The 17,953-nt window shown below is 40.6% G+C and overlaps 1 protein-coding gene across 2 annotated transcripts in view; it reads right to left on the bottom strand.

Annotated features, from left to right (window-relative positions):
• Positions 1–17,953, bottom strand: part of cntn2 (contactin 2) — a 45,698-nt gene that overhangs the window by 8,996 nt on the left and 18,749 nt on the right. For both annotated transcript variants that reach the window (XM_019867687.1, XM_019867686.1), the window contains 13 exons: positions 16,379–16,554; positions 14,153–14,248; positions 13,805–14,017; positions 12,275–12,377; positions 11,013–11,194; positions 10,626–10,762; positions 9,109–9,238; positions 8,847–8,997; positions 7,456–7,583; positions 6,985–7,160; positions 4,464–4,584; positions 1,677–1,835; positions 1,313–1,462 (listed from right to left, as the gene is read on the bottom strand). In XM_019867687.1, coding sequence (XP_019723246.1) covers positions 1,313–1,462; positions 1,677–1,835; positions 4,464–4,584; positions 6,985–7,160; positions 7,456–7,583; positions 8,847–8,997; positions 9,109–9,238; positions 10,626–10,762; positions 11,013–11,194; positions 12,275–12,377; positions 13,805–14,017; positions 14,153–14,248; positions 16,379–16,554 — 1,922 coding nt within the window. The remainder of the gene's footprint in view (positions 1–1,312; positions 1,463–1,676; positions 1,836–4,463; positions 4,585–6,984; positions 7,161–7,455; positions 7,584–8,846; positions 8,998–9,108; positions 9,239–10,625; positions 10,763–11,012; positions 11,195–12,274; positions 12,378–13,804; positions 14,018–14,152; positions 14,249–16,378; positions 16,555–17,953) is intronic.

Here is a 17,953-nt window from a genome sequence, read left to right as displayed (position 1 = left end):
AGAGAGAGAGAGAGAGAGAGAGAAAGAGAGAGTTGTCGTTCGCATACAATTCTTGCCTACGTATTAATGATAATCTAACAATGAAGCCTCACTTTGTGTGGCTGCTCTTTTTTTCCTCACAGCTGATGTCTTTTAAAACTAGCAGCAATCAGGGCCGAGTGAAGTAATTAGCTTTAAGCTAACTTTGGGCTTGTCTGCTAGCTCCCACAGCGACGCATTACATCACTGAAGCCACTGGTCAAGCATAGATCGCAATTATCTTTTTGCCTGTTTTGGGCAATGTAACACTTTTTCTTTTTTTAATATCCGAAGCACCACATGTTCTGGAACAGTCGACAGCTCTGCATTAATTTATATGAATGGTGCATCCTGCATCGGTTGTGTCTGAATGCTATGCTGAAGGCACAGTCTGAAAAGGCAGAGGCAAATGTCTCTATTGTTGCACCTCCGATGTGCCAATTGCAGAGAGCATGTTGTGTTAAAGTGGCGACAGTCTTATTTGGAGATTTGTTTTTCATTTTGGATTCCATACATTATTTTTGACCTGTTACTCCGTCTGTGCAGGATAACAGTGAACTGGAGCCTGTGCCATCTGAAGGGAGGCGGGCTACACCTTGGATTGGTTGCCAGTCAATAACAGGTCACACCAATGGACAAGTGAGTCTTCAAATCACCAAACGTGAATTTTGGAGAAAACCCACATAAGCAAAAACATGCATCCAGAAACACCATCATCCATTTTCTGTAATTCTGAATTTTACTCATCGCTTTTTGTTATTGGTTTCACTATTCAGTTTTTGTCGACCTGTCTCTGCTGCCTACTACAGCCAGTCAGCTTGTCACATCCGTTCTGGCTTACCAAGTTTTCTTGACAGTTTCATGATTCCAAATGTCAATCTAGTTGTAGGTCGTGCTTTGTATTACACCTGTGTCATTGATTGTTAAGTAGTACTAAGGTTGTGTCGCTGATGGTGTAGTGGTACACTCGCCTGACTTGTGTGGTAGCAGCGTGGGATCGGTTCCCATTCAGTGACATGTGGCTGTGGGGTGAATGGTTGTTTGTCTCTCTATGTGCCCTGCGACTGACTGGCAACAGGTTCAGGGTGTAGTCTGCCTTCCGCCCGAACTCAGCTGGGAGAGGCTCCAGCACCCCCCCCCCCAACCCACTTCGCAACTCTGTTCAGGATAAGTGGTGTTGAAAAAAAATGCTGAGTGGTAGTGATCAGGTCTTTCGATGACCACGCACCACAATTGAAAAATAGTTCCTGAATTCATTATTTCATGTTTGTGAGAGAGAACTGTGCTCCCTTACCTAATTGTTGCGTGCGGATGGTATGTGAGGGCATGCTGGGCTCTCCACTGCCCAGGATATTGCTGGCAATGACCTGAAATTCATAATCCATCCAGGGTACTAGGCCAATCACATGTGCAGACTCCGCATTCCCCTCAATGTTCACTGGCTCTGTTTTGAAAATGAGATGAGTTCATGTAGACGTAAAGGGTCATCAAAATTTATATCAAAATTAAAGTTTTTTTATTTTGTTATGACTTACATAAATTCCAGCATTTCAATTGATATTGTTGATTTTTAAACAGCAAACTTTCAAACAGGTATGTCTTCACTTTAAAACCACCTCATAGTTCATGTTTTAATTATTTTTTGACAGTTAACACACCGGTCCGCATCTGTTTCCACTTTGATGACAGAGAAGATCTTCCCATGATCACATAATTGCCGATTGGACTGTGGTTGTCATAGCCACGACTCCACCTCAGCTCCACAGATGTCTCTGCTACATTCCTTACCAGTAAACCGCCAGGTGGTCCAGGGGGCCCTGGGCACAACACAGAAGCCAAAATTAAGATCTCACACCTTGTCTACATAAAAAGTACTTTACATTCACACCTGAATGTACTATTTGGGAGTAAAATGTTATTCATTTATTTGACTGGAACATTTTTACTGAAAGATTAACCGAAGGAATTTAAGTACACAAATATTTGTGTTTGTTTTTTTACCAGTGTAAAAATAAATGAATGAATAACGTTGTTGTCATGATTCTGTTTGTGACCAAAAGGTGGCACTGCAGCTGCACACCTGTTGGTCATTCCGTAATTATTGCTTTAAAAGGACTCCCAGCCCGACCACTCATTGTCGGGTCATTGTTGCTGTTTGTTTGCTACTGTCATGTTTGTTCCGGTCATGTTTGGGTTATTGATAGTTTTTGTTTCAGTCATGGTTTTTGTTTGATACTTTGGATTCTTTTTGTTTTCAGGACTTTGTTTGTATAAGATTTAGTTTTCTCTGTGTTTTAATACAATTTGTCAAGTTCACGCTGCTCCTCCCTCCTGCCTGCTTTTTGGGGTCCTCCGCCACCACGCATCGTGACAGTTGTGTCGTCAATTGTCACTGTACAGCACCCACAGGTGTGTGGCAGTAGTACAGATTACTTGAGGGTTTTCCCCTCAACAAATTGAACGAAAACAGTTCTAGTGGCCAATCATACAAACCTAATGCCAATGAAGTTGGGACGTTGTGGTAAACATATATAAAAACAGAATGCAATGATTTGCAAATCATGTTCAACCTATGTTTAATTGAATACACTACAAAGACGAGATATTTAATTTTCAAAGTGATAAACTTTGTTGTTTTTAGTCAATAGAAATTTACTTAAAATATTATGGCTGCAACACGTTCCAAAAAAACTGGGACAGGGTCATGTTTACTACTATGTCACGTTACCGTTTCTTTTAACAACATTCATTAAACATTTGGGAACCGAGGACACAAATTTTTGAAGATTTGTGGGTGGCATTCTTTCCCATTCTTTCTTAACGTACAGCTTCAGATGTTCCACAGTCGGGGGTCTCTGTTGTCATATTTTACGCTTCATAACTCACCACATGTTTTCAATTGGAGACAGGTCTGGACTGCAGGCAGGCCAGCTTATTGCCCTCATTCTTTTACTCCGAAGCCACGCTGTTGTAACACGTGGTTGTAACATGTGGTTTGGCACTGACGTGCTGAAATAAACAGGGGTGTTCATAAAAAAAATATGTTGCTTCGATGGTAACATATGTTTCCCCAAAACCTGTTCGAACTTTTCAGCATTTATGGTCCCTACACAGATGTGTTTGTTACACATGCCATTGGCACGAACACAGCCCCATTCCATCACAGATGCTTTCTTTTGAACTTTCTGTCCAAAACAGTCCAGATGGTTCTTTTCCTCTTTGGCCTTGAGGAAACAATGCCCCCAATTTGCAAAAATAATGTGAAATGTGGACGCGTCAGACCACAGTACACTTTTTGACTTCGCATCAGTCCATTTTAGATGAGCTCAGACCCAGAGAAACCAGTGTTTCTGCGTGTTGTTGATAAATGGCTTACTTACAGATGAAGCGTCCACCTGAATTTATTGGGTTTTCTGAGGTGTTCCTGAGCCCAAGTGGTGGCTTGATACATTGTGCTTTGATGCAGTGCCACCTGAAGGATGGAAGTTCACGGCCATTCAATGTTGGTTTTGGGCCTTACCGCTTACATGCAGTGATGTCTCCAGATTTTCTGAACCTTTTGATGATATGGTCCGTAGATGATGACAACGGTAAATTCTTTGCAATTGTACGTTGAGGGACATTGTCTTTAAACTTTTCGACTACTTTCTCACGCAGTCATTATTTTGCTTGTGACAAATTGAGCAATTCAGGGAAGCTCCTTGTCTACCCAATCATGCCACCCACCCACCAGTTAGCCTGTTCACCAAACATTCCAAGCATTCCACAACGTTCTTAGTCTTTTTTACCACCCATCCCAGCTTTTGTGAAACATGTTGCAGCCATAAAATTCTAAGGTGATGATTATTTGCTGAAAACAATCATGTTTATCAGTTTGAACATTAAATATCTTGTCTTTGTAATGTATTCAATTACATATAGGTTGAACGTGATTTGCAAATCACTGTAGTCCGTTTTTGTTTTGTTTTTTTTATATTTAACACAACATCCCAACTTCATTGGAATTGGGTTCGTACATATAATAATGTCTAGAGACATTAGTTTTCTTGTAATATGTTAACAGTTATTGGCATTTCATGCTCTGGAAAAAGGAACGACGAGACCACTGCAAAATGATCAGTCCCTCTGGTGTTGCTAATTATAAGTACGGTATATGGCTGAGTAAAATAAACTATTTTGTACTGTTAACTACTGGAAGGAGGCCCAAGGGAAGCCAAGGACAAGACTATTATGTTTCCCTGTTGATCGCCAGAAGCAGCAGAAAAAAGATGGATAGAGCTATAAAATAGATGGATGGAGCTATAAACTACTGACAACATAACTCATTTCAATTTCAAACATTTTGAGCATCTGTCAGACCTCTCCAAATGAGGGTCAAAACACCAAATACAGCTGTGTACAGTATTTGTAATGTATGTTCGAATGAGAACTGAAATGCATCTTACCTCGTACAACCAGTTTGGCTGTAACTGAGGCGCTGTCGACCACAGTTTGAGCTGCACATGTATAAGTGCCTGCCTGACTCAGCTGAGCGTTCACAATAAGCAGGTCTCCAGTGGTTTCCTTCTACAAGGTTGCAACCACAAAAAACAAACAAACAAACAAACAAACAAACAAAACATAATAGAGCAATATGCTTGCAAACATAATATGTTTTAAAATAATTCAGATTTAGAGCCATTTTGTTTACTATAGTTTAATACTCCAGAACTATGAGAGGCAGCTTAAATAAAACTTAGATAAAATATAAAACTGTGTCCTGTATTCTCTTGAGTGGAGTGAAAACATCTCAAAATAAGAAAGACAACTACTAATAGTTGACTGTGCTAATGTCTTTCAATATTCTATCCACTAGGGTTGTCACTATCGAATATTCACTCACTTCACTTTCTGAAACGGATTCTATTCCTGGTTTGGTCATAGTTTTCTAAAGTAAAGGCAGATGTTTGCAAATTTCTTACTTTGATTAAAGACATAAAATAATGTATTTTCCGAACTATAAGGCGCACCTAAAAGCATTCAATTTTCTCTAAAAATGACTGCACCATATAATACGATGCAACTTATGCATGGAATTACAATTTTCCGCACTGAGTTGTTTCCCAGTTGGTGCTTCCATGCCATCTAGTGGTAATTAGCAGGAACCAATTGTAACCTAAAAGGGTTCTGCCTGACACTAATTGACATGTGCATTCCCCAATACACACTCAAACTGACAGCTACTTTTTGGAGCTCTGTGTAGCCATTATGAAACAAAGACAATATCAAAGCATAGTTAACTGTATTCTCTTGAGTGGAGTGAAAACATCTCAAAATAAGAAAGACAACTACTAATAGTTGACTGTGCTAATGTCTTTCAATATTCTATCCACTAGGGTTGTCACTATCGAATATTCACTCACTTCACTTTCTGAAACGGATTCTATTCCTGGTTTGGTCATAGTTTTCTAAAGTAAAGGCAGATGTTTGCAAATTTCTTACTTTGATTAAAGACATAAAATAATGTATTTTCCGAACTATAAGGCGCACCTAAAAGCATTCAATTTTCTCTAAAAATGACTGCACCATATAATACGATGCAACTTATGCATGGAATTACAATTTTCCGCACTGAGTTGTTTCCCAGTTGGTGCTTCCATGCCATCTAGTGGTAATTAGCAGGAACCAATTGTAACCTAAAAGGGTTCTGCCTGACACTAATTGACATGTGCATTCCCCAATACACACTCAAACTGACAGCTACTTTTTGGAGCTCTGTGTAGCCATTATGAAACAAAGACAATATCAAAGCATAGTTAACTACTGGCTAAATGAAGGAAGAAGGAGACAAGCAAGACTTCTCAAGATATTTAGCCCGTTGTGGGTGTGAGCCCACGAGGTTTGTGTGCCTTTTTGTCAAATCAATTGTCTTCATAACTTCTGTCTTTCATTTATTGTTTTGTCATGCCATTTGTATTTATATGTTTCATGTTCTTGTTTGTGACCGGTTCTCATTGTTACAGCTGCAGCAGTTGTGAAGGCTCTATATAAATAAAGCTGTATTGTAGTGCACTCCCTTTAGGGTAGCACCATCTAGTGGATGCATAGCGCAACCGTAGCCACTATTGTAACTTAAATTATATGCGCCTTATGATACAGTGCGCCCTATTTTTGAAAACAGTTTTACAATAGGCCGGGGGTCGGCAACACGTGGCTTCAGAGCCGCATGCGGCTCTTAGCGACATCTAGTGGCTCCCTGGGGTATTATAAAAAAATGTTTGAAAATGGAAAAAGATTTTGCTAGGAGGCTAATATAGCTCGAAATAGATACACAGTGATCCCTTATTACTGTAGATACATGTTGCAGCTCTGAAAAAGGAGAGCTGTGGTGTAGGTTTTTTGAAAACATACACTGTATTTATGCTTTTAACAGTCTCGACAAACACAGACACGTCTGTGTCCGACTCTATGCCTTCTCTCTTCTCGTTCGACTCGAGAGGTGTTCAAAGACAGCCTACGAAAAACGGAAATGAATGATCATTTCACTGACACTAAGAAAAGCGAAAATAATGCACCAAAACAAAAAAATCTAAATAAAATAAATTCTATGGGGGCGTTTGTGAACACACAACAAAGGAATGAATAACAAAAACAATTCAGAGACAGTCCAGTCTCCTACAAACATACAGCATGTGTTTCCTTCATTGTAAGTTTTATAGAAGGCTTTTATTTTTTTGTGGCTCCAGACATATTTATTTTTGTTTTTTTTTGTCCAATATGGCTTCAACATTTTGGGTTGCCAACCCCTGCAATAGGCCATTCATTGAAGGTGCGCCTTAAAATCCGAAGTGCTTTATAGTGCAGAAAATACAGTAATCAGTCTGCGTTCAGGAAGAACAACAGAAATCAGAGAAGAAGAATTTTGATAATTTAAAGTCAAACAATGGCTATTAATATTATCCACAAGAAATCTCAGCATTCACTCACCCCTTCTATTCGGTGGTATGGACCTGTGGAGTCCTCCAGGTCCAGAAGAGCCCCATTGAGGGCCCAGGTGAAGGTCAGGTCCATGGTGGGATCATGAGAGGCATGGCACTGGAGTGTCACATTCTCACCTTGATTGATGTCGGCGTTGGATGGAGCCAATGTGATTTTGGTCGCATCTGTAGGTTTTGGACCACATTGAGAGTTTTTCAAGCAACACACAAGAATGAAGAATTCGTAAATTAAAAAGAGTATTCGGTTTGATGGTTGTATTCAGTAGCAACAGAGAGTATAATTGTCTTCTTTTTGGCACCCCAGCTTTGGATGTTTGGCATCTGCTTTGCTGTCGCAAATGCAAGTGGCAGTAATAAACAGTTATTATTTGTTGTAATAAGGAGATATTGTTTGGTTTCCAAAGCCAAGTTTGTCAAAAAAAACTAGAGTCGAATTTCTGTGAATGCGTGTAAATGATACCTCTGACAGAGAGGTGTCCTGTGCTGTTAGCTTTGCCCAGGTAATTCTCAGCAAAGCAAGTGTATTTCCCTTCATCTGCCCTGCTTATGTTAGTGATCCACAAGATTCCATCAGGAGTCACAGTTACCCTGGGCAGACATTTCACACAAAGTCAATCAGGGTTGCAACTGTAACATTAACAACAGTCGACATATTATGAGAAACAACAACACGGTATCTGAATTGTGATGGAAAAGAATGTCTTGGGTCAAAATGGTCGTATTTAGTTTGCGTTCTTGAATCTTGATTTGCGCTTGGACTTCCCACATTTGCCTCCATGTTTAGTTCTGAAATCACGTACCTAATATGTTATCTCGATGGCATCACTACGACACTCCTACATACCCACTTGCGCTGACATAACATTAGGAAGGTAACGGTCGTTAATAACGGTCCTGGGCCTGGCTGACCCAACTGGGAACCTCTGGGATGCTCATGTAATAAATTCATCATTGAATCATATGAATTGCTGTCTTTAAAAATACTTTTTTGTCATAACCTCTTCCGACGTGCTTTTAAAAAGCAGGCCGAGTGGGGCTGTTACATCACTGTCATCTGATTGGCCGACGAATGCGGTTTTTCAACTCCAACCCATTTCCTGGTTAAGTGAGCGAAGTCATAAAAATACACTGTATACACTATGCATAGATTGTGTTTTAGAATACTTGAAGATATGTACAAGATATGTACAATTTCATATGTGCCTGTATCTGAAATACTTCATCCATTGGTGCCAATTATATTGAAAATATCGTTAAGTATTGTTGTAAAACACAATATACTGTGCGTGTACTGTATGTACTGTATTCTTATGTCTTGGCGGTGGCCGGAGGCTGTCTTTCATTGGCTTAAACCCAGAAATAGATTGAAGACAGCCACATCATGCAATGGTAATTCAAAATATGAATCTCGCCACAAAACCAGGGGCCACACTTGCCACTCATGGAATCTATGCCAGAATCCCGCAAGTGTGCAGTGGAGGCTCCACAGTTCAGGTGAACTTTCTCCATTTGATTGGCGCAAGCTTGTAATTGGAGAAGCAACATGTAACGGAAAAGCGGCTTATATCTTGTCCACGGTCAGTGGCGCCATGGTGTCCCTACCTCTACTAAATGATATCCACATTGCTCTTGTAAAAGAGGGGAAAATACAGTATAACATCACATTTTTGCAAGACAGATTTAGAACTATCTCTCAATCTTCTTGAGACAGCTGTATTAAACTCAGTCAAGAGAAAATATCAGGTTACGTTTTTGTTTCTTTCACGTTCCACACACCCTTGATGTAACAATAATCACCGTTTTATTATCAAGGATCCATATCATAATCCGGAATTTATTTGTTGTTGTTACCTGCTGCTGTTGGTGAGCAACTCAGTCCCACGACTCCAGAACAGACTTGGTTTAGGGGCTGCTCGTGGGCGACACTCAATCATCACTTGTCCCCCTCTGGCTGCAGGGATCAGTTTCCGCACAGGGTTCAATCTGAAGTCTGGAGCCTGAACTGGAGCAGGGAGAATGCGCAGAACAGAGATGGAGTTGACCGAATTTTAGCTGAAGAGGCGGGTGCGATGTTTCGGTCGTTTATTCTCATTGATAGGATACTCTGCTTTACCTTGGACTCGAAGCTCAGCAGTAGAGTAGATAGTTCCATGCTTGTTCTCAGCGACACACTGGTACATCCCAGAATCCTCCAGGGCTAGGTTGCTGATTTTGAGACGAGCTGCATTTACTTCTACTCTATCCTGGAGAATTCATAGGGTTGTGGATGGAAAAACACAAGGGAGAAGGGAGGTTCTAAAGCAGGGGTGTCAAACTCATTTCACATTGTGGGCCACATACGGCCTCGGTAGATGTCAAGTGGGCTGGACCATTAAAATGATACCATATTCTGCTATAATTAACCAAAATATGTCTTTCCTTTGTTTTGGTCTAAGTAAGCAGAAGAACATTCGGAAAATGTTGAAATTTAATGAACATATCTTTTGCAAAACATTTCAGGAAGCACGTTACATTTCCTTAGACAAATGTGCCATTTACTTTTATCATTCACATATATGCATTGCAACTGATCCCACTGATTGTACAAAGGTACAAAACTTTAACAAGTAATTGGTATTGAAAAATATAGTAATGCACTTTAAGATTAAACGAGATTTATAAAGAAAGGAATGTTTCAACCATTTACACACGTGCATATAAAATCTAAATGTAATCCCTGCCTACACCTTACAAACTAAGGAGAGCGCTATTAAATGTGTTAAGAATAAATTATTCACATGTCCTTGATAGCGTCTGGTGTGTTGGGTCTATCTCAGTGAGAGATGAAGTGGCTGTTGTCTTCTTCTCTGATCAAAACAATGTTGTCTTCTACTCTGATCAAAACAGTATGTTCCTAGCGGATACTCCATGAATTGCACCTTATTAAAAATATTATCTGCGTCTTTAATGCATTTTTTCACTTTTAAATTATCCCGCGGGCCTGATGGAGCCTCCTTGGAGGGCCGGTTCTGGCCCGCAGGCCGTATGTTTGACATCTTTGTTCTAAAGTGTTTTCGCTTTACAGGTGTTGTTATTGTACTCATTTTCCTTGGAGCACAAATACCTCACCATTGAATAAAATAAACAGTGAAAATTAAAATATAAACACAACAAGACAGACCAAGGTTAAAGTTGCACGGGATGATCAGCGACACTGAATCTCCCCCCTGTTACGAACACCGCAATCTCCCTATTTTGTAAGGATTCCCAGGAGTGGGTAGTGTGATTGTACATTCGCATAGCCAAACTATCTCAAAGCCAGTTAAACGCAATTATAACGCTTTTCAAAGTTTCCACCAGCCAGTGAGGCTTCAAACGTCACCATTTTCACTTCCTCCCCTAACTGAAGCAAGCCTCGATACACGCGTTGCAGAATCGCCCCCTTCGTTACTTGATGCACGCCTCAACACATCTTGAAAGATCACTCGTTTTTGGAAGTAAATACATTGTTTTGGAGATCACTCCTGCCTTGCCCACCTGCTTCCCTGCATTTGGGTCATCCTAACTCCATCACTCAATCCCCGGACCATAACTGTATAAATTTTACATCTAAATAAGTATACTTTTTTTTTTCCTGTGTAGTACTCGCACCTGTGTAGTGAGCGGCTGTCCATTGCGGAGCCAGCGAATAGAAGGTCGTGGTTTACCAGCAGCCACGCAACTCCATTGCAGTTCAGAACTGATCTCGACCTCAGAGTCACTCATCACCTGCAACCAGTCTGGCTGAGCTGAAACACAAAAGACGAGCTTGAGTGAACGCTGGCGCGTTTGGCTGCCGCTGCTCAACCCGTATTGTATTGTCTTATGTTTTTTTGTCTTTGTAAAGTGTCCTTGGGTGTCTTGAAAGGCGCTTATAAATAAAATGTATTATTATTATTATTAAATGAAAGAACTGGGTTGAAAATGGCACATTACAAAAGTGGTAGTGTGTGAAAACAACAGCGATTGACTGTGAAGTAAATTAATGCTAACAAATACCTTGCACACTGATGCGGCCCTGGTACACATCAACTCCCTCAGAATTGTGGGCTTCACATTCATAAACACCCTCGTCATCAAAGGAGAGATCTGGTAGGATGAGAGTCGGACCCGCAACACTCGAACCTGCCTTAGACGGCATAAGTCCATCCACCTTTTTCCATCTCAGTTTTGGGACTGGACTATGAGAGGAAACAGACAAGTAAGAGTTCCAAGTAAAAAAAGATAAAGGATTAAATGTTTAGGTTGGGTATTTTCAAATGGCGGACCGTGGCGATGGTCCAGACCAAAAGTCAGGGTCTCATGTGGACCCACAGTCAATTGTGGTTAGATAAAGGGACGTCATATGGCTGTTTTTTTTTCCTCGCATACGTCACTGTCACAGACTGCGTACGCAGCTTTATTCAGTATCACAGTAGCACTTGTGATCGCGTGACCATAATGAGCAATCAAACCAGTTGTTTACTGTCAGTGATTTGAGGGGATTGAAGATGCGGCATGGCCTCCTCAAAAGGAGAGTTGAGGCAGAAAATAAAGTTTAAAGGAATGAATTGACCGGTGGTTGTAATCATTTTGGATTTAACATTATAGTTCATTTTTATTTTGTCTTGACTTGGCTGTTGCAAGCATCAAATATAACTTATCATGAAATGTCAGTGATGTGTTTGTTCCAGTTTACCGGACATTTAAGTTATTGTTGTTGTATTGAAAGGTGGACTATTTTAAGGGTTAGATTTGTGTTCAAAGGAGAAGTAAACTCAAAACATTTTTTCACAAGAATTTGTTCTATGTGGCCTCAGGATTCGAAACATGGCATTCTGATTAATATTCCGTTATAGATGAATATGAATCAACCAGTAAATTCCAACCATTTTTATCCATCTCAGGCGGCGGCCATTTTGCCATTTGTTGTCGACTGAAAATGATATCAGTTGCTCATGTCTCATGTAATGACAAATCCCAACTCAGCTTGCGAATGTCACAGGACCAAACGCAGAAAACAGGAGAGGCGTGACTTGTCGTTACCTGAGACCTGCGTAACTGTGATGTCATTTTTAGTCAACAGCAAGAAAATGAGTTGAATTCCCCTTTAGCAGGGACTTTGTATTTCTGTGTTTCGGGGAAGACATTTATTCATGATGATACATTGTTGTCCGTTAGTGGGATTAAAACACTTTAATTTATGGTAAAGACAAATATTAGTTTTTTTCATGGAAACAAAACCACATTTCAATTGAAGATCCCTGGTTTAGGAAACTCACTTTCCATAGGCAAAGCACTCTAACTGGGCAGTGTGTCCGGCAAGGGCGTAGGTCTCCGCCGGGAAGCGTACCTTGATGCTTGGAGCGGACTTCTTTGGATTGGCTACAATCAAACCAGGAAGTTAATTTCACTGAGATCATTGATTTGTTATTGTCTAATGACAATCATTGGTGTGCAAAAAATGAATTTGTTGCTTGATAGAGATCTAGAACCATCTTATGTCATAATTATACCCACTTATGGTGGTATTATCCGCTGTGTAAATGAACATGCAAAAAAACAAATGCAGTACCAAGTACAGCGAATCCCATAGGACAGGGGTCCCCAACCGGGCACACTTCGTGGTCAGGTGACCGATGACGCTCATAAACAAAACGCTGAAGCCCGCAAAATGAGTAAAAAAGCTGCTTGGAGATCGCAAATGACGGCGGCCTTAAAAGTACGTTCGAAACAACTGGATCAAAGTTATAGCTGAATACTCTGAGATCGCCACAATAGCACTGTTGCTATTTCCGACATCCTACCTGTGTGAGGTGGGGAGTTTCTGCAGCAACGGCGACTAAAACAAAATTACGAAGTAGACTGGACATAAACCACACACTTGAGGTGTCATTGTCTCCTATTACCCCGAGATGGGACTGTCTGATTGCAGAAAATCAAGCTCGGTGCTGTGGTGAGTTGTCATTTTCATGCACTTTGAATTTGCGTTGTATCGTATTTTGAAGGCATTAAACATTACCAGAGCGATAAGAGTGTTGCGACCAGATTAGACGCTCCTTGTGTTTATTATATTTCGAAAACACCACAGTTTTCATGCAGCTCATACCATATTATTTTGTTGTATTAATCCGCCACACCTTAAATGCCGGTCCCTGAAAATATTGTCTGATTTAAACCGGTCCGTGGGGCAAAAAAGATTGGGGACCCCTGCCATAGGAAATCTTTCAGATGTTTTTTTTTTTTTTTTTTTTTTTAATCTATACCAGTATCGTACTGGATGGAAACACAACTACACTGTAGTTCAGCCCATTATTACATCGTTGAGGTCAACCAGTAGCTGGTCAAGGAAGTTTTGGTCGGTCACATGGCATGAACTGCCATGTGACTGATCAACATGATCAACAACTGCCATCACTGCCGGCCGTCCCAATTTAATGCTATTGATATAGCTGCCTGTCAACGGCAGTGGACAAGTTGAGAAAAAAAATGAAGAGAATAGATGCCCGGCTCTGTCACTTGACTGACGTACAGGGCAGCCAGTCATACACCTGTTGCATATGTCACACTGCACTTCCATGTACAAGAGCGTGATCTGGCAAAAACGCTAGCAAACTAGCAGTTGCCGTATTAGACTCTCAATTTGTTTCGTCTAATCTAAACTGAATAATAAAGTATAAAAATAATTAGGGGAACAAGTAAGCCAAGGATGTCCATCTTAAAAAAAAAAAATCATAAATGTGTCCAAATTTAGGATAGAATATTGAGATGCACTGTAGCTATGTCAGCAAGGCATGGCATTTGCGTGTTACCTTCAGGCAGCACGGTGAGTTGGTTAGCTTTGCTGAAGGTACTCTTCGTACTGATGTCCATGTTGATGGTAGTGAAGCAGAAGTAGTTTCCAGTGTCGTTGGGCTCCGCTTTGGCCAGGTAGAGGTTACCTGTTACCTGGGATACAAACCAGCGGCCATCATCTTTCTTGATGAAGTTGGGAAACTCATTGAGGAGCCACCGGTAGGATAGAGCTGCAAAGAGGGAAGATTTGTGTTTATCTAATTAAGTCAAAGTGCAGGAGTACATTACCTTTAAGAGTAAGTCACCCTTTCGTCCTAAAAGTTTAAAATACGACATGCACAGCATACTTGGCATTAAAATGTTACCTGGGTAATGTGGAGGTGGCTGACATGCCAGGAATGTTCCGATGCCTTCATAAGCTGTCTGAGGACTCCTGCTGTCAGGAGGGAAGTCGTGAAGGTCTAAAGAAAAGAAGAAAAAAAATCATCACACAAAAAAGAGCAATATGGACCAGTCACATGGCCGGCTATTCGGAACACACAAAATCACTTATTTTTCACAATGTCAAAACTCAAGTTCAATGACATTGTATCCTATAAAACATCACTAACATTGTACATGGAAACTTCTAGAAAACATTCACAATGTGTTTCAAAATTCTGAATGGCGTTATAACTTCATCTATTTATTAATTTTCCATACCGCTTGTCCTCATTAGGGTGAGCTGGAGTCAATCGAAACTGACTATGGGGGAAAAAGCCAGGTACAATTAGTGGAGCCCAGAGTTCAAAGTAAACATGGTGAAGCTGCATTTAGCCATGATGCTGCACACAAATGGAATAAGCTAACAACACAAGTGAAGTCAGCCCTGAGTGTAAATGCTTTTGAATGCAGGTTAAAACCGATTCTTCTTACACCATTTGATTAAGGTCCTACAAACAATTTTTTATTTTTATTTTTTATTTTTTTAGGAACCCACTTCTATTTCTTCACTGTACTTTAAAATGTTTGAAAATTTTTATGTTACTGTGTTTAAATTGTGTTACTGTACATACTACTAATTTGTGTATGCTATTTTTCTCTGCTGCCCTTCTGAATGTTGTTAAGTGTTTGTACAAAGCACATTGTGTTGCCTTGTGTACAAAATGTGCGATATAAATAAAAGTGCCTTGCCTTGCCTTACACCGTGGATTGGTTGTCATTCAATCATCGGGCACATAATATCCATTCAAGGAATTTTATCACACATGGTGACACTGGCATGCACCACACACATACATTACATTTCTAAACTCATTTCCAACCCAGTTGAATCTATAAACTTGACACCACACCATTTCCAAAGGCGCATGGAAAATTAGATGGAACATTGATACCAATGCACATTTCCATTTGATACGGCCGGAAATACAACACTCAGTTGTCCAGGTTAGCCCAGTAAATTCCCAAGACTCAAAAAAATAAAATGAAACAAGTGGGCCAAATCATGATTTTTCAAGATACTATGCCTTTTGTTTTTGAAAGACAAATACTTTTTGTGTAGCCCATGCAAACTTGGAACCCCATCAGTATTTGAAAAGGAGCAATGCATCAGGGAGTTCCGAAGATGATCACATTTGAATTCAAGGATTATGTTTTGGATCAAATCGGGAAAAAGAGAATAGAAACTTGCACAAGGGCAAAATGCCAGCATTTAGAGGCAGCCCTGGAACTGATACTTTCGCGGAACGGAACTCGTTAACGTGCAACATTTGCATGTATGAAAAAAGAATGTTCTTCTGAAAGTTATTGGGTCCCATTTTAAAAATGTTCACCCCCACTCCAGATGGTGGTCATGGAGCTTAAAAACGGAAGCACATTTGGCAACCGTGGGACTGTTTTCGGGAGAGGCTCAGAGTAGAGCCGCTTCTCCTCCACATCGAGAGCCAGATGAGGTGGCTCAGGCATCTAATTAGGATGCCTCCTGGACGCCTCCCTGGTGAGGTGTTCCGGGCATGTTCCACTGGCAGGAGACCCCGGGGACGACCCAGGACACGCTGGAGAGACTATATCACCTAGCTGGCCTGGGAACGCCTCGGGATCCGCCAGGAAGAGATGCAACAAGTGGCTAGGGAGAGGGAAGTCTGGGCTTTCCTGTTAAAGCCATTGCCCCTGCGATCCAACCCCATATAAGCGGTGGAAAATGGATGGATGGATGGATGGATGGATGGATGGATGGATGGATGGATGGATGGATGGATGGATGGACTGTTTTGTGATTAAGGGCGAGCCAAAAATTTTTGACTTGACTTGATTGAAGTTACGATGAATCATCCAGCCCTAGGTCATATTCACTAATAAAAGATGGGAGTTAATAAGGTTTACTTTACCATTTCTTATATCAGGCATTCATGAACACATCTTTTTTTTCTTTTCTATGATATATTTAGACAACAGGATTTCTTTTTAATTTGTTTGCTTGACAATTCTTCTATTGATTTATTGACATATGAAACTCATTCAAAAGACAAATCTGATGAATTGTGCAGACAACTGAATAAGAACTACTGACATTTATTTTGGTGAGTGTAGAGAACTGTAACTTTACTTACAGCCAAATTTCAGGTTTGCTGCTCTGCTGATGATAGTTCCACAGCGGTTGATGGCAAGACACTGATAAGAACCCGTGTCTCGACCAGACTCGGGTCTACTGATCACCAAATTGCCAGCAACCAGAGTAAAACGGAGGTCTAAACCCAGCGGGACCTCAGTACCATTCACCAACCACCTGCACGTCAAACAGAAAAAGCCATACAAGAATAGTTTAAATAAAAGGTCCCATGAAATACATATATAATATAGATAGATAGATAGATAGACAGATAGATAGATAGATAGATAGATAGATAGATAGATAGATAGATAGATAGATAGATAGATATAAATTTAGGATCTTGAACTGGTTCAATTTTACATTGTTTAACTGCACATGCTGATTTCTATAATCTAGGTAACTTTTTATTCATTTATATGCCACCCCTCTTAGACCATATCTTTCTTTTTTTCATTACAGTAATCCTCGCTATAACGCGGTTCACCTTCCGCGGCTTCGCTGTTTCACAGATTTTTTTAGTGCAGTTTTTTTAATACTTTTTGCAATGAATTGTGTTCTGCATCCTGATTGGCTAAGGGACTGACCAACTGAACAGTCTCCGCACCTTGTGTCTGTACAGCTTGCCAAATTTACCTTTGCAAATTTTTGGTCTTTGGTTTCATTGTATCAGTGGCGGAGGCTGGTCTGTCAAGGAGGGGAAGCTCAATTTCGGCCTACATCATAAAATGTGTCTGTCTATTGATACGTGAATTCTACTCTCCGTTCCTTTTTTAAAAGAATGAAAAGGATGACTTCAACATAAGATCGGTGATTGGCTCATTTCGCTGTCAATCAAAAAGAGATTCAGCCTCAGAGAGATCATCCAATCATCATGCAGAAAAGCTGAGCTTCCGGGTCAGCCTATAAACGGCCACTGTCCATAGACTCCCAGAGACGCTGAGCATCCAATGGGCGGGACAAAGCCAGCATTTATCCAATGACTCGTCTCGTTTCAATGCATTGGGACAACCTAACGTGAACTCTCGAGACGGCCAGCGTCCGCGAGGTTGACGCTCAGCGTCCACACAGTTTAAAGCACAGTGAAGCTGCGGGAATGAATGAGAAGACAGTCGCGTCGTAACCAGTAATAAGAAGCTGATTCGGAACAAAAGTTGAGCGTGTTGTAGCGCATATTTAGTCAATGACATGTCCACACAATTGTACGTACACACACATATTTGATCACTTACTTTTTGACATTGTAGGGGAAGCTGAGCTTCCTTTGCAGTCTTAGAGCAATCGCCTATGCATTGTACACATAGTTCAGTATTGTATAATAACTGTAAAAAGTACCAAGTACAACTTTATTGTCAAGTGCGCTGCATGTGAAACATACAGCACCTTTGAAATTTCGTCCCTCTCACATTTTTTTGCTTTTTTTTTTTTTTTTTTTATAAATCCTACTTCACGGATTTCACTTATCGCTGGTTCTTTTTGGAACGTAACCCGCGCGATAAACGAGGGATTACTGTATTATGATCTATAGCAGGGGTCCCCAACCGCCGGTCCGCGGACCGGTACCCGTCAGCCGGGC

The sequence above is a fragment of the Hippocampus comes genome, unplaced genomic scaffold, assembly GCF_001891065.2.
Source record: "Hippocampus comes isolate QL1 unplaced genomic scaffold, H_comes_QL1_v1.1 scaffold84, whole genome shotgun sequence".
NCBI classification, from domain to species: domain Eukaryota; kingdom Metazoa; phylum Chordata; class Actinopteri; order Syngnathiformes; family Syngnathidae; genus Hippocampus; species Hippocampus comes.
Note: the sequence above shows the minus strand (reverse complement) of the source record. Positions and strands in the feature narration are given on the sequence as shown.